Source organism: Hevea brasiliensis, chromosome 15, assembly GCF_030052815.1.
Source record: "Hevea brasiliensis isolate MT/VB/25A 57/8 chromosome 15, ASM3005281v1, whole genome shotgun sequence".
Taxonomy (NCBI): domain Eukaryota; kingdom Viridiplantae; phylum Streptophyta; class Magnoliopsida; order Malpighiales; family Euphorbiaceae; genus Hevea; species Hevea brasiliensis.
In genome coordinates, this window is record NC_079507.1 from 66,909,271 (window position 1) to 66,932,923 (window position 23,653).

At 31.1% G+C, this 23,653-nt stretch overlaps 3 protein-coding genes and 3 non-coding genes across 6 annotated transcripts; 3 read left to right on the plus strand and 3 right to left on the minus strand.

The window, feature by feature from the left end:
- The first annotated feature begins 410 nt into the window (after window positions 1–410).
- Window positions 411–4,970, plus strand: LOC110668777 (electron transfer flavoprotein subunit alpha, mitochondrial). The gene is made up of 8 exons (XM_021830150.2): window positions 411–548; window positions 783–965; window positions 1,246–1,457; window positions 2,484–2,647; window positions 2,831–2,989; window positions 3,171–3,223; window positions 3,634–3,774; window positions 4,766–4,970. Exons 1-8 carry the CDS (start codon window positions 477–479, stop codon window positions 4,841–4,843), a joined length of 1,062 nt encoding a protein of 353 aa, XP_021685842.2. The 5' UTR covers window positions 411–476; the 3' UTR covers window positions 4,844–4,970.
- A 756-nt stretch (window positions 4,971–5,726) lies between these two features.
- Window positions 5,727–5,797, plus strand: TRNAG-CCC (transfer RNA glycine (anticodon CCC)). The gene has a single exon. It is a non-coding gene; the product is annotated as a tRNA-Gly (tRNA).
- A 2,518-nt stretch (window positions 5,798–8,315) lies between these two features.
- On the minus strand, window positions 8,316–9,513 carry LOC110668813 (vascular-related unknown protein 4-like). The gene is made up of 3 exons (XM_021830196.2): window positions 8,983–9,513; window positions 8,816–8,899; window positions 8,316–8,690 (listed from the first exon to the last, which is right to left on the minus strand). The coding sequence occupies exons 1-3, from the start codon at window positions 9,409–9,411 to the stop codon at window positions 8,547–8,549; spliced, it is 657 nt and encodes a 218-aa protein (XP_021685888.2). The 5' UTR covers window positions 9,412–9,513; the 3' UTR covers window positions 8,316–8,546.
- Window positions 9,514–18,492: 8,979 nt separating this feature from the next.
- On the plus strand, window positions 18,493–22,274 carry LOC110668791 (homeobox-leucine zipper protein PROTODERMAL FACTOR 2-like). The gene is made up of 8 exons (XM_058136702.1): window positions 18,493–18,592; window positions 18,800–19,348; window positions 19,443–19,547; window positions 19,850–20,050; window positions 20,175–20,346; window positions 20,829–21,100; window positions 21,531–21,626; window positions 21,711–22,274. Exons 1-8 carry the CDS (start codon window positions 18,545–18,547, stop codon window positions 22,068–22,070), a joined length of 1,803 nt encoding a protein of 600 aa, XP_057992685.1. The 5' UTR covers window positions 18,493–18,544; the 3' UTR covers window positions 22,071–22,274.
- A 350-nt stretch (window positions 22,275–22,624) lies between these two features.
- LOC131174357 (small nucleolar RNA snoR114) lies at window positions 22,625–22,716 on the minus strand. The gene has a single exon (XR_009144605.1). It is a non-coding gene; the product is annotated as a small nucleolar RNA snoR114 (small nucleolar RNA).
- Window positions 22,717–22,724: 8 nt separating this feature from the next.
- On the minus strand, window positions 22,725–22,795 carry TRNAG-GCC (transfer RNA glycine (anticodon GCC)). Its single transcript has one exon. It is a non-coding gene; the product is annotated as a tRNA-Gly (tRNA).
- Window positions 22,796–23,653: the final 858 nt, after the last annotated feature.

The window sequence follows — 23,653 nt, forward strand, 5'->3', positions numbered from 1 at the left end:
AAAAAAATCATGAGTGTATATAAAGAGTTGAAAAAAAATTAAATAAGTAATTAATTACTAAATTAAATTTTAATGTTTTTTGTATAATTAGCTATTATTGATTTTCTGTTTAATTTCAACTTTATGATAATTTTAATATTTTATGATGATAATATTTTCTTTATAATTTTTATTATGTAATTGAATTATTTTTCATCTTTACGATAATATATTATTACAATATTATATTACACATGAAAAGTTAATAAAAATTTATATATTAAAAAATTTTAAATAATATATATATTATAAAAAATCCCAGAATCCTAATTCATTACTCCACGTTAAACGAACCGTTCAAAGTTGTAACCAATGATTGGCCCACAAAAGCGACATCGTTTAAGCATCTTCATAAAACGCTACGCGTTTGACCGTCTTCAATATTATGTCCGTTTAGAAATCCACAGAGAGAAAAAAAAGTTCGATAACGGAAGAAAATGGCAATTCTTAGAGCTTTCAAAACCACCACTCTCCCTCAATTTTCCTCTTTAATCTTCACTTCAAGATCAGTAAGATCTCTCTCACTCGTCTCTTTTCATTTGTGTAACCCAAACCTAACACAGAAAACGAAGCCAATGTCTTCAATCTTAGCTCCATGCTCAATTCGTTTATTTATTTATTTACCTTTTCTTCTAGCGAATCCAGTTCATCGATTTTCTTGAGTGTAATCAGAAGGATTTAAGCATTGTTAGTGGTGAATTAATTATTTTGAGAAATATATTAATTATTTTGTTAATACGTAGGCGAGCACATTGGTTGTGGCCGAGCATGAAGGTGGTGCTGTAAAGGGTTCATCTGTGAGTGCAATAGAGGCTGCAAGGGCTTTGGAAGATGGCAATTCCATTTCTGTTCTACTAGCTGGATCAGGTCCGTCCCTTCAAGAAGCTGCTGCTCATGCTGCCTCATGCCATTCCTCAATTTCACAGGCATACTGCTCATTTATTTTTCTTTTTATATTTTTATTGTTTTCAGTTTACAATAATTGCATATATTTCTTAATTATGTATTCATATATTGCAAATTTTCCTATCTTGTTGTTTGGATTATCAAGATTTTTTTATATTATCAATGTTTTTCAAAAATGTTTTCTAGTGCCCAAAATTAAACATCGGGAGTCTGGTTCTCATCAAAATTCTAGGGTGTTATTGTGCATGGATTTTGAGGTCAGAATTTAAAGTTGATCACTGAGTCTGATGTGTTTTGTAGGTACTTGTTGCCGATTCAGATAAATTTACTCATTCTCTAGCAGAACCCTGGGCTGGGTTGGTCCATTTGGTTCAGCAGAAAGGTGGTTACTCTCACATAATTGCTGCTGCGAATTCATTTGGCAAAAACATACTGCCACGTGCAGCTGCCCTTTTAGATGTTTCTCCAATTACTGATGTCATTGCTCTTTCTGGTTCTAGTCTATTTATCAGGTATTTATGGTGCTTTCTTAACAGTCACTTTTTATTGTCTTAATGTTCTTCGTTTCTTTGACCGTGTTTTTCCTGTTTCAAATTTTGATTGTGTGACTTAGTTGAATTTCTCAAGACATTACAACTTTCAAGTATTAAGCAGACCTAAAGCATCTCATTAACATCATTGTTGACTTTTATGTCTTTAGTTGTTTGAGCTGCTTAAAATCAACTCCTGGTTTCTTCTTTCTAGTATGTACTTGAATAGAACCTATACTCTACAGAACTGGTAAAAGAAGTTTGACTTTTCATAGTTAAAAGTTGATTCCCATGTAGCCTATGTGTAGGAAAGCAACATTTACTTTAATATGTTAAGGTTTGAGTCTGAACAATGTTGGTGTTATTATCTAACATGACTAGTATGTTATACTACAACAGGCAAGAAATTGTGAAAAAGGAATTACACTTGCTGGTTATGGTTTCTAGTTGATGAAAGTTTCTTTATTTCAATTTTGAGTTTTGGTCAATCTTGCAATGGACTGGTGCTAAAATGTATAAACAAATGTCAATTCCTATTCAGCCATACTCTTCAACATTAATGTCAGTAACTTAATAGCTTTTTTGAGGCAACATAGAGCTGTCTCAACCTTCTTATCAGAAGCATCCAAGTTTTCACCTGTTTATTTATATATCAAATGTAAAGGAAAATAGGAAATTATATTCTCTTGTCTAAGTGTTTCATGGCCTTAGTTTACGATGCAATGCTTGCCGGTGTCACTGACTTACTATACATGTATGCTGAAATGGCATGTATCAAGAGATTAAGCTGTCACTGTAATGTACAGCTTCTTGGTCACAGAGAGAGAGAGAGAGAGAGAGAGAGAGAGAGAGAAGAAAATATCCCCAAGAACCTAAAATAGGTCTTACTTTTGTAGTACTTGCAACTTAAAAATGTTCATTGGCATCTGCTATCATGATATGCTAATGAGAATATCTGCAAGCTAAAATCCTATGGTCACAAAATAAGGCCTTTTGTTTATGTGGCAGACCAATTTATGCTGGAAATGCACTTTGCACTGTGCGATACACTGGCACTAGTCCTTGTATGTTGACCATTAGATCAACATCTTTTCCAGTACCTGCTGTCTCAGCTAATTCAAAATCTAATGAAGCTCCTATTTCCCAGGTTGACCTCTCAACCTTTTTTGAAGGTCTGTTTATCTTTATCCAATAATTTTGTTGCTAGTCTTTGTCTTATGATAAGGCTTATAGTCCATTTTATAGTTATTGCAAATACTTCCATGCTATTTGATTGTTTTTGTGGGTAATTCTTACATATTTGTTTTATTTGGCTGAGAAAGCATACCTCATAGTTGTTCACAATTATGTTGTAGATTCTGTTGGTAAGTCTAGATATGTACAGCATACATCTCAGGACACTGAGCGCCCTGACCTTGGAAGTGCACGAATAGTGGTCACAGGTGGTCGGGGATTGAAAAGTGCTGAGAACTTCAAAATGATCGAGAAGCTTGCAGAAAAGCTTAGCGCAGCTGGTAGCTTCTGGAGATATCCTTTCCATTTCTTACAATTATTTGTCTGCGCATTTGTCCTATGTTTTCTACTTTTAATGTTTCATGATGGCCTTGTTTACTCTTTTATGTGCAAAATATGACATGATGTTTTCTTCTTCATGATGACCTTGTAAATATTCACTTCTTTTTCTGTTTATCTTAGTTGGTGCTACCCGTGCTGCTGTTGATGCCGGATTTGTTCCAAATGACCTCCAGGTAACATTTATAGTTCTGGGTGCTTCTTTCCAACTTAAGCATATCATATAACTTCAATATAAGGCCGAATTTTAAGAATTCATTTAGTTGGTTCAGAATGTTTAAGCAGTATGAATTATTTCCTGCTGCCAGTGCTTGCTTATATAATAATGGTAGTGTAGTTTAAAGACATTCTGGATTGCTACGATCATGCCTACATGAAGTTTCTTGATATATTCTTCTGCTGGCCAAAGTGAAAAAAAATGCATCTTTGCACATTCCAGTGGCAACCTGAAGAGCCTTTGAAATATATTTCGATGATTTTATGGGGTCACTTGTGTAGCCCATATTATAATTGGCAACTTGCGCTATTCCCACGGTTCATTTCTATTTTATTATCCTGGTCTGATTGTAACTGCCTTTCTTGCCAGGTTGGTCAGACTGGAAAAATTGTTGCACCAGAATTATATATGGCTTTTGGTGTTTCTGGAGCCATTCAACACATAGCTGGCATGAGAGATTCCAGGGTCATTGTTGCTGTAAATAAAGATTCAGATGCACCTATATTCCAGGTGATGTCTCTCTCTCTCTTAGACGTTGCCAGTTTTATAACAATATTGATTCGTTTGTTTGGTAGCTAAGTCTCCAGCTTCATGCAATAAAAGTTTTCTATCTATTTTACAAGAATTTAATAGCCACTATGTAATGGGATTTGAGGATTTTGTGACACTAAACCCCAGATGTACTGTCTAAATGAAAAGCACAAGGGTAATGGCTGTCATGGCTGCAAAGGATTTAGAGCCTCCCTAAATTCTTCTGCCTATTAGGTATCATGAAGACAGGCACGCAAATATCCCATCCAAAATCTACATAATTGTAATTAATCCATTTATCCTTACACGGTTGTTCCATTTATTTGAATTATAGTCAGATTTCTTGCAAATATCTACGTTTAATGCAATTTGCATTTGCAATTCCAAAAAAGATTTGCACTTTGACTATTATGTCTGGCAGTAATTTAAATCTATGCCAAATGGTGCTCTGACTGATAGATAATCATTGTGGCCGCAACCTCCCAACCTCCTTTCTGTTGCGCCAAATGATAAGGGGGAAAAAAAGGGGAAAGCCTAGGTAAAGGTCTAGAAATACCTTAAGCTGCAGATTTCATAGTTGAAAACAAACCTGGTGTTTAATTAAGGCTCCAAGAGATCTTAATATTTTTCTCATTGTACATAACAGATCATAATAGATTGATGGTTATCATTTTACTTGCTTTCATAAACAGTATTGCACTTGATAAGTGCAACTTGCAGATGAAAGTAGTCCTTGTATGTAGAGCATAATTCGAGGCTATTTTAAATTTACACAGTTTTCGGTGCTGAAATTGAGATTCATCATATAATTTGTTTTGAAAGCCAAAATTCAAGCCTTTTTTTTTTTTTTTCTCTAAAGTAAGCAGGGTACCTTTTAAGCGGAAACCAACTCAATTATTTTCAAATGTAAACGTTCATATTTTATAAGCAATTCATTATTTTCCTGAATGGATAGACCTTTTGGGTGCAGGTAGCTGATTATGGGCTCGTTGGTGATCTTTTTGAGGTGATACCAGAGTTGTTAGAGAAGCTTCCAGAGAAGAAGTAGATCTGTGTACCTGAAGTCTTCAAATACCAATGGAATAAAAAACTTTCTTGTTCATTAAAAATGTTCAAATTGGAAAATATAAACAATAGTAATAATGAAAGAGCGCTAATGCCATGTTTCACTAAAACTCGGGTAATTCTTCTTTTGATTCCTGACATGGGTGAAATTTTGTGTCGTATTAGGCTTATCAATGAGAAAAATGAACTCCAGCACTCCACGCTTTTAGAAAGCACTATGGACGGTTCTGGACGACACATATAACCAGGCCAAAACGAGCATGTCGTTTTATTGGTAATTATGTCGTTGGCCTGTGTTTGGGTGCGCCCATATAGCCGTACTCTAGTGTAGGGTAAGTTTTACCCTAAACAACTGAAAAAATGGGATTGCTTGAGAAACTCCAAACTGTTAATCAGAAGTAAACTCGAATCAGTTGATATTCTCTGGAAGTGTAATTTTATCTTTTTCATCGAAGATTTAAGGAGCATTAATACCTATAAGCAGTGCTTAATATAAGTGAGTTTTAAGATGCAAAGCAAATATAAATCTCAAATTCCAATTGTAGTATAAAAAGGACAATGTTTTGATAATGATAAAAGAAATTAAAAAAATGACAAAATTAAAAACCAACAGAAAAATAAATTTGGACTCCAATCTTATCCATATTAATATACACTTTTTGATAGATATCAGGAGCATTATGCTAAATAAATAATCAAATTAGTACTTATGTTTGATATTTATAGACAACAATTATTCATAAAGAAAAATTTAAAATTGAGAACCTGTGTGTTGTTGAGGACATTTTTCAGTTTCATTGCCCTTTCTGAAATATGGGGAGAATCGTAAGCAGCAAGAAATGAAATCAGACACCATCAATAACAAAGCGCATCTGGTGTAGTGGCATCATAGTACCCTCCCACGGTACTGACCGGGGTTCGATTCCCCGGATGCGCATTGCGAGCAACGAATTTTGCTTCTCCGACTCTTATCCCCTCTTCTTTTTTCCTGTGCCATAGATGCATGAATCAAAGTCAAATGTATTTGACGAAAACTATATCAATTAATGAATACTAACAATGTGGTAATGAGAAGGAACAAAAGATAATATTGAAAAATAAACTGAAAACATACAAAATTAAGTATGTTATAAATACAGTGAGTGGCTAATTTGCCTTTAATTTAAATATTTAACTCATAAGTTTAGTCCACTATAAATTAAGAAAACTAATTAGTGCATATCAAGTTAGTTGAAGTCAATCAATATAAAAGTAAACTAACAATTTGATGAGTACACGAGGGTGCAAATCCAAATATAAATGAAAAAGAAAATCACCCATATAATTGAAAATTATAATCTTTTTAGTGGCGCATTGGAGACAAATATGCCGTCACCGGCCACTGATATATGGAGTTGCTGAGACCAAGCAATGCCAAGAGGTGGGGTTAGCGTGATTTGGCAACTTCTTTAGAAATGACCCTGATTGGATTAAAATTAATCCATACAATTAAAATGAACTAAATAATAATTAATAAAGATATATAGATACAAATAAGGGAAACAGAAATGTCTATAAATTGCATGGTAGGCATATGCATTTAGATTTCAAACATGAAGTAGACAGGCCAAGCAAGCATGAAGATTTTTAAAGGCATCATATGAGCCACCACAACACAATCCAATCCAAGAAGTAGGTACAGAGGAGATCCCTTGGTGAATTTCTTGAGGATTTTATGAATAAATGGAAATGACTTTGATTGGACTGGTTTGTGCTGGTGGCCACTAGTTGATAGCACAGCACCCCAAATTGGCAGGCAATGACACCTTTTCTTCTCTGATAAAAATTTGAGGATGGATTATTGCTGCCTGGATCAAACATAATGTGTGTATTGTATGCCTTTTAGCATGTGCAAGATGGACCAATTGCATGTTCAAAATTCTTATAAATATTATTTCCTTTTCAGCCTAATAAAGTTACATTATCAAACAAATTGTTTCCTTTAGGGATGGCATATGGGGACTTGGGATTTTGTTTAGATTTTTAGCTGCTCAAACAAAACAATAATTTTCCATCATTAATTTTGCTTTGCATTTTGTTCATTGTGTTCCTTATTAATTTGGTAACAAGATTGTTGGGGTTGACATTAAATAAGAGGATGACGAAGGTGGTGGAGTGTCGGCAGTCTGCACATAGGGTCTCTTGCGGGTTTGGAATATTAATTACTCCGAGTGACAAAAGCAATTCTGACCCTTGAAATTATTTGAGTTTAGTGGTGCCTTTTTAATTTAATGTTGCATCTATTTTTAGAGAAATTTTTTTTATAAAAAATGAATATACGCACACAAATTTTTTCATTTAAAAAATATATTATTTAGTAAGTAGTTATTTTTTTAAGTGAAAGTTCTTATATATCTTTATATAGAAAATTTTTTTTCTAAATTTGATCAATCATAGATTTAAGATATAATCACGTGAAACTCATATATTTAATATGCGAGTTTTAAATTTGTGGTGGATAAATTTCAGCAAAAAAATAATAAATATGTGTTTGAGTTGAGATAATTATCATAAATATAATTTTATTTTCATATATGAAGTTGGTATATTCCTCTCTTTAATTAGCAAATAATTAATTAATGCAACCATGAAATTTTAAACAATATAACTAACCAAAGAAAAATATAACTAATAATTTGATTTCTCATTTCAAAAGGCAAGTGGATGATTGACCATTTGGAAAGTGGGCTTGAATTTTAGGCCTATTACTTTACAAATGTTAGGGGAAATTGTATAGTAATTTTGTTTCTAATAAAATAAATATTATTTTATCAACAACCACCATAAATAAATAAAATAAAACTATATTTTATGACATAAAAATAATATAAAAAGAAATTAATTACAAAAAGCACTAAAAGTAAATGTTTTTTTTATAAATTTTTATTTTTATTAGTTTCACAGTTTATTTTTGATTGAATTGAAAAGATAAATTTAATATAATATATAAAAGGTGATTATATATTTTATTATCATAAAATATATTGTTTAATTGATTGAGTTGGGATTAATTTAATTATTATTATTATTATTATTTTTAAAATATGTATGTTTGAAAAAAGATTAGTTTATGGCTTTGGAAGATTAAGTGGGGCTGCGAATTAGGTTTATCGTTGAAAAGGAACATCATTTATAGAAGAAAATTAGCCAAAACTAATCAAATATTCACAAGTGATGATGAACCAGAAAGTTGAAATTAAGAGAGAGATGTATATGCACGTTAAGAAAGCTAGCTATCTACTCAAGTTGGAAAATGGGTGATAATCTTGCACTTAAGGTGAACGATTCTAACATTTAATTTCTGTCCATATTTTATATAATATATGAATTTCTCTGCTATCTATAATCTGATTTAATCCAATAGTTGAAGCTATATTAGTCAATCAGCAGCCAGTTTGAGTCTCTCTCCTCCAATCTCATACTAAAAATAAATTAATTAACCCTAACAAAGCAACAGGGATCATTAGAAACAATTTTGTATGAAATGTACATTCATATTTAAAATGCTGCTGCAGATTTTGATGGGTCTTGATCCCATCGATACAAATATTTCTGCATGCCAATTGCAATGCCACACGTAGTGTTCCATCCATGGATATATAGATGGAGAGACACAGATAGAGAAAGAGATAAAATCTAATTAAAAATCAACCAAAATAATTCACTACCATAGACAAAGGAACTAAACAAAGACCCCTTTTCCTCAGTTCTGTGCTGTCACTTTCTCTCCCAATATAACTCAAATCCTCACTTTTATCTTCTATCTGCCTTGTGGAGCCTCTTCCTTTTTCCTAATTCACAATCACCCTCACTTGCTGTTAGTTATTAGGTTAGAGATGAAAGACCAAGATCATGAAATGTAATTAATAAAAAAAATATTTATCAGTAATTAATGAACTTGTGTAATTTTAATTACCTGCAGTGATGGTGATGAAATGTCCATGTTTTGTCTCTGTTTTGTGCTCTTGTTTAACTGGTTCATCATCATCAGATCATAAACCTGTGCATAAACTAAAGGGGTTAACTAAAGATTATACTTAATTAAAAGCAAAAAAAAAAATGAATATAAAAATAATTTGTGACCTTGGGACTATTGACAGGAGAACTAGCAGTGTCCTCCAAAGCATCATCAGCAATCAAAGGTCCTTTGGTTTTTCTCTTCTTGAAACTCAACCTACTGTAACTAAATCTGCTGTCAATAGCTGCAGCTGCTTCTTGTTTATCGTTATCATTATCAACAGAATTGTTCTTCTTCATAACCAAAGAAGCAGCATCCGAGACTAGAGAAGAAGTAGTTTCATTATCATAAGGGAAACAACTATTTTCACCATTAATGCTGCTCTGCTTCTTGTTGTTGTTGTTTTTGGCAAAGAAATCATCAAGGTACATAGTCCAACCACTATCTTCATCAAAACTATGATCATCTTCACCATCATCAATATAATCATCACCAACAAAGCAAGTTCTCTCATTACAAGAGGATGAGACAAGTTTTCTCATAGAGTCCTCCATATATGTGTGTAAAAACTTGAGAAGAAGAATACAAGAAGAAGGAGATTGCTAGAGATGCAAAAGAAGTTTGTTGGATAGTTCTAGAGGAAGCCTTTTCAGGAAGGTATATTATATATATACATATAGAAGGGTGAAAGCAATGGAAAATTTGATGAGAATGATTATGTATGTGACTTGGAATCTTGGTTTATATGTGGGCCACCTAAGGAGTTGGACAAATTAATTTTTGCTCTGAGAGTGTTTGACCTTAATGTAAGTGGGATTAGATATGCATCAACAGAGATTCATTTGTCAACTTAATTTCCTTTGTTAGTTGTCCTATAATTCCACTAAGTAGGTTGAACAAGTCACTAAAACCCCAATGCTATATGTGGAGAAAGTTTTTGAAGGCAAAAGTATGAATTTTTAAAATAATAAATTTATTTGAGAATAAAAATTTGTTAAAGGAAGTAAAGTTTTTATAGATTTTTAAAATTTTAAAACTCGATTTCAATTTTTCAACTCATTAAATTGAAGATTTTGGGAGAATTTGTACAGATGCTTCCATTTTTTTAACTCAACAATTTTTAAAGTTTTTTTTTTCTTAATCTTCAACTTGAACTTGCAAAAGGGTTATTGTATTATATATATGTGAAATCAATAACCTCCGGTCAAATTAGCTCTAAAAATACAAATCCTTGCTATTTTGATTTGGAGATAATTATAAATATATAATCCCTTTGATAATAGAAGAAGAGCTGATAAGTATCTATGGTACCTAGCATTGGAGAGCTACAATATCCTAACAAAATATACAACACCAATGCTCATTTATTCATTTGGTTCTACTCTCTTTGGCTACATGAAAGTGAGAAGGTTAAGCGTTACCAAGCTAATCCTGATTTTTCCAGCATTTGCATGGTCATGGCTCATCAATTTCGTATTGTTCCTACTTCTCAAGCCGTTTGTACCATGGTGTTGATAGTGTTTGGGCAACTTTTGTTTAGTTCTGGACTAGCTTTTAGCCTGCCTGTGCTTCCGTTTGACTGAGTTACTCTTTGCCTTCCCTGTGTGTTTGTTTTACAGCATCAATAATACCTACAGCAGCGGTGATGGTGAAGGGTGTTCTTCTCTGTTTGCCGGGTTGTTGAATGGAGTTTGTTACTCGAATGTTGTAGGTTGGTTTCTTAATTTGGGGATGGGCTTGGAGTTTTGTAGGTTTTTCACTAGTAACGGATTTAGATCATGTAAATTCATTGCTATCAATAATGAATATTGATATTTTTATTCAAAAAAAAAAAAAATCTAACCGCTCAATTCTCAACTATACAAAATAAAAATATCTAATTCTAGAATATGATAAACTAAATTAAGTTTGAAGAAATAATATTATTAATTGTTAATTATGATTAATTAGTGGTGAGAATAAGGAGAAATGTATATAGTTTTCATTGCTAATTTATTAATTAGTGAATTTGACATTGATAATCTACTATTTTTCTTAAGTCATCCATATTGAAATATGAAAACATTCATTTAGGTGGAATGATGTGTGAGAGATCATTGACTTAGGGAGAGAGAGAGAGAGAGAGAGAATATTTCTATTATTATATGGCTGAAATGAGCTATTACCTAATTTTTTCAGTGGCTTTTGATTGGTATTGGATGATGTTCCAATAATATAATTTATTCAAAAGATTCAGCACTTGCAATGTGATTAACTTATAAGGTTTGTTTACCTCACTGCACACTTCACTTGATGTTATTAAAATAAACAGAAAATGTCAATTAAAAATATAGCTCACTTCTGTTTCAAGGAATATCATACAAAGGAATGTATAGAGACAGAAATAATTTAGTATAGATTATTAATAAATAAATTCAATCTAGAATGTGTTACATTAGACTTAATTAGTTAGCAAGTGATGATCACTAGAATTTAACTTTTTTAAATTGAATTAACAAATAAAAGAAATTAAGGGTAATTATATTACATTTCCATCCCTATGTTTTATCAATAATTATAAGTCATATAATTTTTTCCAGAATTATAATGTCATATTTTGTAGATTACTCTGCATTAATATATATATATATATATATATATATATATATATATATATCAAAGCATCTTTTACGTCTATTTTATAGTCTATAGAAGACTAATTCTTTCAGAGTTTGTGACTGTCTCTTTCAATAATGCATTCTCCAAGAATTGAACCTAAATTTTTTTACATCAAAATATCTTTTATGTCTATTTTACAGCCTATAGAAAATTATTTTTTTTCAGAATTTGTAACTATCCCTCTCAATAATGCATTCTACAAGAATTTAACTTGAATTTTTCTCTTAGAACACAATGAATCTTATTGCTGCATTAATATTAGAGGTTATATCATGTTAATATATTCTTATCAGAAAACTGTTATTAATTATATATAAAATAGAAATTAATGTACTGCTCCCATTGAAAAGAACCAATCCTAAAAACAAATGATTAAAGTTTAATAGCTATGATAAGGCATGGTTTTGATAGATGCTTAGATAAGAATAGGAAAAGTTGGGTTTAGAAGATTACAAAAATGACAGTGAAGATGTTTGGATGCAAACATGGCAAAGCTCTGGTAATGGAGGGACACTAGATATAGACATGACCTCTCACTAATTGTCCTATGCAAAAAGGACTCTCTATGGAGACAATTACATTGGATTCTTTCTTTGAATTTTCTTTTTTTTTTTTCAAAAAAAAAAAAGAAGCTAGCATTTTTAGAATGTTCTATCTACCTTAATTAATTTCTTTCTTGTGCTTCTTGGACAATATATTTGTTCTTTATTGAGAACTTAATTGCATGCTTTTTGATTTAATCATTATTGACAAATCAAATTATAATGAGTCATGAGATCATTGCTCTTATCCAGAAAGTGTATGCTAGTTGATATATAGCTAGCTAGGAAGCATTAATATTTTCCTTTTAGCTTATGTTTTGTCCCATTCATGAAGGGATATGTTAGGTTTCTGATTCCCTTGTTAAAGGAAATTACATTTTAATTAATAAAATTTAATTAATTAGAGCTGCTTAAGTTTATGATGATATATATATAATTTTATTTTTTTTATTGCAATGAAGATCACATTTTATTGTGTTAGATCATTTAAGTCTATATTTTATTCAACTAAAAATCAATTATTCATATTCAAATTTATGTTAGAATTAAAAATATATATTTTTATTTGATATATAAGTGAAGGATAATTAATATCATTGACTTAACATCTCTCTTATAACATTCTTAAGATAAGATTTAGTAAGATGTCATTTTGATTAAACAAAACTTTCTTAATAGTGCTTAAGAGGATTAGGGCTTAAACCTACTCCCACTCTCATTTAATTATTGAGAGTTGATCAAGTCACCAATATATATAGGAGAACATTAGCTATTCTTGCATCATATGTTAGATGAAAATGGGCATTGATTTGAAATGCCACATTTAGTAAAATTTAATTTGATATAATAATAACTTGAAAAAGGTTTAGGACTAATTAATTAAACAGCAAGAGAAAGCAAATACACATTTCCATGTTTGATTAGTGCAAACTAATAAAACAAGGAAATTTTAATTAGAGGGGGAGATATATGATCTCATTTTCAAAATGACATCAACAAGAGAAATTGAGGCCACCACTTAATTAGTGGGTCCAACCTAACATGATTCCTCAAGAAAATTGTTGATAAATTGAGGTAAAATACTTTGTGTTTTCCTTTTCAAATGTGCAATCTAATCATGATTTTAGCCTTATAGCTAGTTAGATGAATGGCGTTTTCAATCATCAACAATTGTCATTATATAAATGTATATGTATCCTTACCTTAAAAAAATAAAACATTCACACAATTGAATTTTGTACAAATTTTAATTAAAGAAACTGATGAGTTTGTGTTTTGATTGCTAAGTATCCATTTAGGTTTTGTATCTTTCTTCTAAATTTTTTCATTTAATATGTCATATTTCTAATTTCGGCGTATTAGAGAAATCTAGTGATCCAAATTTAAAATGGGTATACTCATACTAAGTTTTTTCTAATTAATTAGTAAAATAACTTTACTTATAAAAAAGATGGTATGAAGCTTATATATATATATATATATATATAATATTTTGGTGAATGTTTTGTTGTTGGATATGCAGTAGTATATTTGTTAACAAGTTAAAAAAGCTTTTGTCCTAAAGCCAATGCAGGCATGCATGTGGTTTTTATATTCATGTATGCATATAATAAGGACAGTGAAAGTGTGGTTTCACTGTCTTGCTTGTTGAGCTAAAAATACCCAATTGAGGAACTAATTAGTACCACTGCACTAAATTATTAGCAATGGAAGAAACTCTTAAGTTGCAATCACATAGGCTCTCTATATGATGGAAAATACCTTTACCTAGAAAACAATCCACAGCCTAAAATGCAAGTCAAGCTTGGTCCCTTTCTTGGTTGCACATCTCCAGGAAAAATCTTCATCCACAATAAGATATCATATTAATGGAAAGCCCATGATACCAATAATTTGGTCAAGATCATGCCAAGATATATATATATATATAATGCATGAAATGTTGGTAAATTTCAGAATCTTGGAGCTTAAAATGTATATATTTTGGCACCAAAATTCACCTTGTCCACATGCATATGGATGTATCATCAAATGTAAACTTCTTGAAATAGACTTATCATTTGTACAGAAATTCTATAAATATATGTAGCTTAAAGTGGATTTATGATTGAATCAGGGCAGATACATCTAACTTTTCAATAAAGAGCACATGCTTTACCCTGCTATTCCAGTGAATCATCTATTAAATAGCAACTGATATATCAGAATGCCATCTTTATGAACATATATATAGTACCCTTTTTAATTTTTTTCACAGGAAATACAAGTTTTATTTTTTAAAATATTTATTAGATTAATAATTCAATAATAAAATATTCATTTTGTAATATAGAAAGTCAGTAGTTTAAACTATCTCAACAACTCTTTTCCTTAGAATTTATGATATTTTAGAAAAAAAAAAATTTAAATATATAGAGAAAATAGACTGCGTTTCACCCGATATAAAAACTAGCTCAAAGAGTATTATTCTAATCTTTATATTCAGGTCTCTAACTCAATTCCAAAAATTAACTAGCCCCTTGCCTTGTCTTAAACTGACGTAAAACAACAAAATGTCCTCTACATATGAATGAATCCAGACTTGATAGGTCACTTTTAGTTTGTATATTGGAAATTGAATGCACTAAGTCGTCCCATTAGTGATACTCAGAGTTAGCTTTGCTGTGTTTATAATTGTAGAATGGCCTGCATCATTTGATCACTTTTGACATTATATTCATATGCTTCATATATAGTGAGGTCTTGTTAAGAAGTGATAAAGTGCCAAACTGCCAGGTCATTCAATGATCTTTTTGCTTTCCTTCTCATTTTCCTATTCATATTTGATCTTTTTCCAAATGGGTTTGCTTGAGGCAGCATTTCTTTCAACAAGCAATTATGGAGTGTGGGGGAATGCAGCCATGATCTCTCTGAAACATATACTATAATATCATCATGATAGTGATGCATTGGCGAACTATACATTGGATGGTTTGCCTGGTTTAGGTCTACATATATATATATAGCGGAAACAGCTTCCCTAACCCTGATGCAAAATGGTCCCAAATCCCAATTGGAAGGTGGTAGCATTTTTAAAGTGAGTAATTGTTCTCTAGTTCTATGATATTGTTAGAAAGTATTAAAATTTATATTTGAGTATTTTTTTTTTATATTGAATGATTTATATATAATATAATTAAGCAATATAGAGACTTTTTTCAATCAAAATGTTTGAAATTTAAATTTTAGGTTTTTTAATTAACATAAAATAAGTTTAATTGTAAATTTAAAAGTTTAATTCGAAATCTCATCAATATAAAGTGAATTCTAAAACTAAAAATAATTGAGATAATGATTCAATAAAAATAAAGTTAATTTTTCTAATGAATGCAATAAGATTCATTAAATATGCTTATATTAATTTTACATCAGTATGTGATATTATATATATATTTTTTATACAATATTAATAAATTTCGATACAAAATTAGTAATAGAAAAACATATTTAATGAATTTTTACAAGTGCTGATAATAAAAATAATATGGAATCTCTTGAATTTTAAGATTTGTGATTTCAATTTTTAACCATTAAATGAAAACTTCATTGAAACTTTGCATTGATATGTTCTTTCTTGTAAATGACATGTACAAAAGTCCAGTAATTGCATAAATCTTTCAACAACTCTTTCCTGTGATAAAAATTCCATGGTAAATGTTTCACTTTAATCTTTGTCAAAATTACTATGCTTTAATACAGACAGATAAATTAAATTAAATGTGCAAGATTTATTAATTATTTGTAAAAATACTGATAATTTTTCATAAATGAGAGGGCAAAGTAAATATTATTTTGAGCATTACACAGTACGTACAAATTTCTTAATGGGGTAGGACATTGGTAATAAAATATATATAGACAAGTGGGCTACTGTTGTGAACTAAATACAAATGTCCTGACTTCTGTGGTGTTAAATTTGGTACCCAACCTTTGAGGAATGGGTAAGGACGACCATTTTTGTGAAAATTGAAACTATATTAATAGTTACAATGCTTAATTTTTAAAATTAAAATATTAATTTAATTACAATAAAATTTTTTAATTTTTTTTTCTTAAAAAATTCAAAAGTAGAAATGGTTTAACCAAAGAGGTTTTATTAATTAGAAGATTAAATTACCACATAAACATTATTATTATTTTTTTTTGGGTTATGAAAGTTACCATGGGCCATGGGCTGGGCTGGTTGTGTTGCATTAGTCCTGTCGTCCATTGCAACCTAAGGCCTTCTTGTAGCTGCAAAATGATACAAAGTTATAGGCCCATCGTGCTTTTTTTTTTGGGGCCCCCTTTCTTAAAAGAAGTTTTTTTAATATTTTCTTTTTTCTTTCTTTATTTACTTTATAAATTTTAGGAAAATTAAAATTTACTATCTTGGATTTGTGCATTTGTCAGGTAGGATATTGAAGTTAAATTTGTAATAAAAAAAGTACCTTAAGCTTTAACTCCGATAGTAAAATGGGAAATTGTCTACACAGAATAAATTATAATTTAATTTCTAAAATTTAGTGAAACCTACATATTAAACTCTATAATTTTAAAATTTATTTAGCTCTTGAAATTTAAATAAAGCTACCTATTAGTCACTCCATCCAACTTATCATTAATTATACTTAAAACTACTAAAACAATATTATAAATTTGTAATATGAATTTTATTATAAAATAGTCTCCATATTTTATATTATTCATTATTTTAATTATAATATTATCATTTTATTTTATCAATATTTTAGATATATTATATATTTAAATTAAAAAAACTTAATTAGAAAATCTATTTTATATTATATTATTTTACAGTTAATAAAAAATAAAAAGAATAATTTAAATGCTTTAGTGTTTATATAGGGGCAAATAAGTAAGTTTATTCCATTTATATTTATATTTTTATGCGCATAAATATAATCATCAAAACATATTATTATATAAATTTATTAAAATTAATAAATAAATTTAAAAAATTACAAATAATAAATAAGCATCATATAAAAATTTACGAGGAGATGAGAATATTAAGGTGAATAAATGGTCAGACTACACTAGATAAAGTTTGTAATGAGAGTATTAGAGAAAAGGTAGGGGTGGTGCCAATTGAAGATAGGTTGAGAAAAAAGAGAATGAGGTGGTTTGATCATGTGAAACGTTGACATACGGAGATTCCAATTAGATAAGTAAAATACATTAGTTTAGAGGACAGAAAGGAAAAAAAGAGGTGACGTAAACTGATTTGGAGGTGAGTAGTATAATATAATTTAGAAATATTACACATTTTCGATTATTTAACCTAAAATCATTTAGAATAGAGAAAAAGAATTCATATAACCGATCATAAATTTTTAGGATAAATATTTACTTGAGTTGAGTATACAAAAATTTACTGTCACATTATCATAAGAGAAAATAAAAGTTCAAAAATACAAGAAAAAAAAAAAATCCACTGAATCCCGCACTCTCATGAAACTGACCTTTTGAGTAGTGGAGTGAGGGAGGGACGGCCCAACAAACCCTAACAGCCAATCGCAGTACATCATTTTGCCACGTCATACACCTGGTGGACCCCAGTAAAACGGCAGAGAAAAGAGAACAAAACCCTGAAAAAAAACAAAAAAAAGGGAAAAAAAATAAAGCACATCTTCTGCCTTCACTGTACTACCTGGCTCTTGCTGTGTCCATTCGCTCACTCTCTCTACGTGCCCTTCAAATCCCAAAATAAAATCCCATTTCTGCTTTCTATATTTTCTGATATGTTCATCACACAGTAGATTAGATCTGTTATCCTCTCTCAATCATCTTCATTTATATCTCTGTATGTATCCATAGATTTTAGATATCTATCAACTTTCATTGATTAGTATATATTTGCATGAAAATATTGTAGATTTTTTTTTTTTAATTTTCGTTGTCGTTGATTTTATATGCATACTGTTGATCATGGTAAGTGTCAATATTTCAAGGTGCAAGTTCGTTTTAAATTTATATATGTGAAGAAATTTAAAAAAGTAATATGTAAATATATAATTTTTAGTAATTTTTAACCTAATCATTAAATGAAAGATGTATTGGCTACAGATAAAAAATGTCTAGATCGACCGGGGGTGATTATCAAGGAACAAGAAATGATGATCTTGAAGAAATGGCTGGTCCTGATTATCAAGGAACAAGAAGTGATGATCTTGAAGAAATGGCTGGTCCTGGAATTCATACTGGAAGAGGTGATGGTGAACTCATCGAAAATATGAATAAGTAATTAAGTTCTCTCTATAAATTATGATTTTAGAAAAAAATAACCTACCATTTGCTGGATTAGTATTAATTTGTTTTAAAGAAAATTTTGTTTAGGTTCTTCTTTCATATGGTTTGGGTGTTAATAAGGAGTTTTTGTGCTAATCTATTTGTTTTAAATTTTATTATTAGTATTGTGGAGGGGCTTGCTGACCATGGTGAAGAAATGGATATTAGAGAGGAATTAGGGTTAGAACCTGTAATAAATCCACAGGTATGGCTAATTAATTTTCATTTGTTTAAGAAGCATATTTGATGGAAATTAATCACTTGCAATACAATTCTATCTGGTAAAAAAGAAATTCATAATCATGACATTTCTACTGAGAAACCCTAATAAAACCAGCAATCCCATCTCAAAGAAGGGGAAAAAAAAAACTTTTTACTTGTGTCATTTATTTATTTTTTTTTGGAATTTTAGTTTGGTCATATGATGCAAAACAGCGAAGATGTTCCCTTCTCTTCAACGCCTTCGCCTCAATCTCCACAGAATTCACCTGAAAGTGTGGTTGATTCAGTATCTTCTTCAAGCATTCCTCCAGAAATAAACCGAGCAAGTGACCTTTTTATGGCAGTCTCTCTTGGTTCTGAAGAAAACAAGACAAAAATCAGTGAGCTTGCAAATTCAGCCATGGAAGAGCTAGTGAGAAAGGCCTTACTAGGAGAACCTCTATGGCAACGGCAGGCGGTACTAGATACCGAAATTGAGATTCTAAATGAAGCTGAATATATAAGGGAATTTCGCGCTTTCGATGCAAGTCTTCAAGAGATCATGAGAATGATTGAGGTTGGAGATCCTCAACGTTTTTCTACCTTAGATGGAAATTGTGATTTTCCTAGCGAATGTCACCAAAAACCAAACTTATTGCCGCGAGAAGCTGAACTAGATGCCCTTCAAATCGAAGCTTCAAAAGAAATAGGGTTCGTGAATATGAATGCTACCAGTATTGTTGAATGGCTAATGGATTTGGTCGGTTTTCTTTTAACTTTTTTTTTTCTTTACAATTTGATAAATGAACTACTTGTTTGAAGAAATCACATGAACATATTGTTTTGATTTGCAGAAGCAATGGTCACTAGCATTCTCTAAAATTGTCACCAGAGCAACCATCCTTGGAGTTCTATCTAGTGGAGTGGCAGCTGGGACATATGATGAAACCCTACAAGTGGTAACTTATGAAACTATACCATTAATCTCAATATTGATGATGTCTTTCATTGTTAATTATATCGATTAAATAGATTCCAAATTTATATTAGTGTTAACTAACATTATAAAAAGTAATAGTATTTTGTTACGTAGATGAGAATAAAAATGACGACATCTACAGCACTACATATTTTTAGTTGCATTTTTCTTCATATTAGTTATTACATGATGTTTCTTTTCTTAAGATTTTTTTTTTTTGGGCAAGTATTCTTCATTGATTTTGGAAGATATTTTCAATTAATTCAATGGCTTAATTTCTAGATGAGGGCAGAATTCCATATGCCTACACCACTGGTTCCTATAAGAGAGTGTCAATTTGCAAGGTATTGCAAACAGGTAGGGTCTAACACATGGGGAGTGGTTGATGTATCCTTGGAAAATTTATTCCCTTATCCAGTAGTAAGATTTCGAAGAAGGCCATCAGGCTGTTTGATCCAAGAAATGCCAAATGGACATTCCAAGGTGAGAAATTAACTTCAATTCAATCCATGCATCATGTAAATTAATGTTAGTAAATTAGGAAAAGGTTAAAGATTTGATCTCATAATTTCATGTTGCTCTCTTCTCTTCCCTTCAATGTTGGTAGGTGACTTGGGTTGAGCATGTGGAAGTGGATAATAAACAAGTCCATAGGATTTTTCACCCACAAGTTCGGTCTGGCTTCGCATATAGTGCAAGGCGATGGGTTACCACCCTAATCCAACATTGTGACTGGGTTGCAACTTTAATGTCCCAAACTGTTCCTGTTCTAGATGGAGGTAAAAGTATTACTCTTCAGGCATGTTTAGTTCATTTAGATTCTAAATATCATAAAGAAAAAAGGATTGCAAATAGAACAGGAATAGAAATGAATTATTAGATTTTAGATATCATATTCAAATTATTATTTAGATTTCACTTTTCATCTAAATTCAAACTTTTCAAATAAAAAATTTGTATATAAAACAAAATTAAATTTGAAAAAATACTTTTTATTAATTCTTATATTTAAGATTTTCATGAGAATTACCGTTGAAAAAATATATTTTTAAATATAGTAATTAGATAATATTAAAAAATTAATTTAAATTTGACATATTTTAATTATAAGAACACTAAAATAACAAAATATTTTTTCTAACAACATTTAAAATGATTTTTTTTTAAATATCTTATTTTTTTTCTGAATTTTTGGTTTTCCTTGAAAAGGAGGACATGCAATTTTGAGATATAATTATTTATTTTTATTGATACTGCACAGGATTAGTAAGCCAAAATGGGAAAGAAAACTTGTTAAGGCTAGCAGAGAGAATGATGAGAAGCTTCTGTACAGACCTTAGTGCTTGCAGTAATAATTTGTGGATGCCATTGCCTGTAAGTGGAGGAGAAGATGTTAGGGTAATGACGAAGAGCATTACACCTGCAACTTCAGAATGCCCTTCTACAACGATAGCCTTCACATCTTCCATTTGGCTTCCATTTCCGCCCAGAAGAGTATATGATTTTCTGCGTCATGAGGATTCCAGAAACAAGGTGCGTAATTAAGGCTAGCTACTAGTGGTGTACATATTTTATATATATAATCCAAATTTTAATTAATTATAAAACATATTTAATATATTGGTATTTGCCTAACCATTTTTATGATTCACTTATTATTAGTGGTTTCATGTCACACCTTGTCACAGCCCGAGCCTTAATACCTTCAACTACATGTTTAATTGACCCTAATTCTATGCATATTAATTAAGGAATTCAATAATATATATTGATATTCATATTGATAATTGGAGTTGCCTTAATAGCCCTTTTCCTTGATTAATTGAATGAGTAACTCGAGATACTCCTCAGCCAACAAAAGCTGACCAAATTAGCATGCATGCTTGATAGTCACAGAAGTCTCTCTTATTTTGGTAGTTTCCATATGCAATTAGAAATTATATTTTCCTGGTATTTGATGCAGTGGGATTTGCTTTCCCGTGAGCTCGTAATTCAAGAACTTACATACATCAACAAGGGAGATAATCCAGATAACCGTATCTCTATCTTGCAAGCGAATGTAAGTTACAATTATATATTTATCTTGCTTGCTTATTTTTGCATGGACTATTAATAGAAACTGCCTAATTAATTAATTTTGTAGTCTGATTCGAGCGAGATAGAAATTTTGTACCTGCAAGAGAGCTACAGCGACCCAACTGCATTCTACATTGTTTATGCTCCGATGGACATCACCTCCGTGGCTACAATATTGAAGGGAGGAAATACAGATTACGTGAATATTTTGCCATCAGGATTTGTGATACACCCTGATAGACAAGTAATGAATAATAATGGAAAGGAAGTTGGAGGAAGTCTTCTTACCCTTGCATTTCATATTCTTGATGGCTCCTCGATGGAAGATAGCCAATTCATTCCTCGTGAGTCTGTTGATACTGTTTACAGAATTCTCACAGAAACTGCCATCTTGATCAAGGCTGCTCTTTTATCTGATGATCCATAGAATTATGTATTTATCCAGACAGTAATAAAGTTTTTAAGCTGCTACAACTCCTGGTAGGGCTTATTACCTGATTGTTTTGATAATTACCCAAATGTTAATGATGTGAAGGACCTTTGGTTGTACACCTATTTATAGGGTTGTTGTGATGTACACAATGGGCTACCTCTGTTGAACATGAGACCTTATAAATTTGCAAGTTTTTACATGGAGAAATTAATTTATGCAATTGTTATAAACGTCTGTATTTTAAAATTATTAGAGGTGGAATAGAACAAGTTAATTGGGGTTTTAAACAACCCTAATGAATGAAAGTAAGGCAAAACAAGAGCTTGGTAAATATGGATGCTAATCTCAAACTCCTTTAAGAGCCTTTCTAGTGTGTTTTTGTATATCTCTATACATTGCTCTTGATTTGGAGGTTATGTGCTCAATAGGGATGAAGAGTGGTAGTGTGCGGATGCCTATTGATATTATATATGCATGGTTTAGCAAGCTCTTAATTGTTTAATTTAATCCGAAGATAAAAAAGGGGAGGAAAAATAAAAAAATAAAAAGAGCTCAGTTGCGCTGACCAGATCTCATCTGAGAATCAGATGTTGACGATGGACCCCATCCATCTTAAGAGCGCAGAAATTCCTCACAGCTCTAGACTATTGCACCAGCCGGGAATCGAACCCGGGTCTGTACCGTGGCAGGGTACTATTCTACCACTAGACCACTGGTGCTTCTTGGTTATACATATCATTAATATAAAATAATTAGTCTTTATAGCAATAACATCCTTGTGAATACTTATATTAGTTTTTAGCTAATACTTTTAAATAACATTATAATATAAAAGTAAAACTATTAGTCATGGCCTTTCACAATATTGAATATTTTAGAAAAATATATACGTTTTCTTTATCTAATTAGACTTACATTACGTGGTATCTTTTATAACATTTAACATTTGATGTCAACTCAACAAATAAGTATTAATGCTCTTTGAATGAGCTAAATATTGATATTTTTTCTTTTGTTTGTAAGTTAGTGAGCCAGTCGACTCATTGTTTAGCTAGGGCGATTGTTTCTATGTCTAATTGTGAAAAGTGGGGTTCTCACCTCCCTCTTTTCTTATGACTGTACAGAACTTTAATTCTAATAATACAAAATCAGTTTGTTTTGTGTTAAAAGAAAAATAAAACGTTTACACCTTTAAACTCTCCAAAACCGTTAAAAACATTTTGAAAAGCTTATTGGACCCCAATAATCTCATTCGGGCTTCCTTTGAAAAAAAACAAAAAAAATCTCATTCGGGCTTCAGCGCGTGACCCGCCGGCAATCGACTTTGGCATCCGTGAGGAGGAGGAGGAGGAGGATGAAATGACAGAAAACAGACGGCATTGGAGCAGATGTTTGCTTTTGGCGTTTTGCCAACTTCACAGTTGAGGCTTCATCAATAGTTTTTCCTAGCAGAACAAGACAACTCTGTTTTTTGTACATGCAGATGCCGGCTTGCTTATTTGCGTCTTTTAGCTTATGATGCCTCGGTTTTACAACCCACCCCGCGTCGCAGAAGGCTTCATTTTGGTTCCTTCATA

What these genes read in the sequence shown, in the direction of transcription:
- LOC110668777 (XM_021830150.2), top strand. Translation starts at nt 477, where the DNA reads ATGGCAATTCTTAGAGCTTTCAAAACCACCACTCTCCCTCAATTTTCC. An exon ending in TAATCTTCACTTCAAGATCA is followed by an intron (nt 549 to 782) that starts GTAAGATCTCTC and finishes GTTAATACGTAG; the next exon opens with GCGAGCACATTGGTTGTGGC. An exon ending in TTGTTCCAAATGACCTCCAG is followed by an intron (nt 3,224 to 3,633) that starts GTAACATTTATA and finishes CTTTCTTGCCAG; the next exon opens with GTTGGTCAGACTGGAAAAAT.
- LOC110668813 (XM_021830196.2), bottom strand. Translation starts at nt 9,411, where the DNA reads ATGGAGGACTCTATGAGAAAACTTGTCTCATCCTCTTGTAATGAGAGA. An exon ending in CTCCTGTCAATAGTCCCAAG is followed by an intron (nt 8,900 to 8,982) that starts GTCACAAATTAT and finishes GTTTATGCACAG; the next exon opens with GTTTATGATCTGATGATGAT. An exon ending in TTTCATCACCATCACTGCAG is followed by an intron (nt 8,691 to 8,815) that starts GTAATTAAAATT and finishes ATTGTGAATTAG; the next exon opens with GAAAAAGGAAGAGGCTCCAC.
- LOC110668791 (XM_058136702.1), top strand. Translation starts at nt 18,545, where the DNA reads ATGGATATTAGAGAGGAATTAGGGTTAGAACCTGTAATAAATCCACAG. An exon ending in AACCTGTAATAAATCCACAG is followed by an intron (nt 18,593 to 18,799) that starts GTATGGCTAATT and finishes TTGGAATTTTAG; the next exon opens with TTTGGTCATATGATGCAAAA. An exon ending in TTGAATGGCTAATGGATTTG is followed by an intron (nt 19,349 to 19,442) that starts GTCGGTTTTCTT and finishes TTTGATTTGCAG; the next exon opens with AAGCAATGGTCACTAGCATT.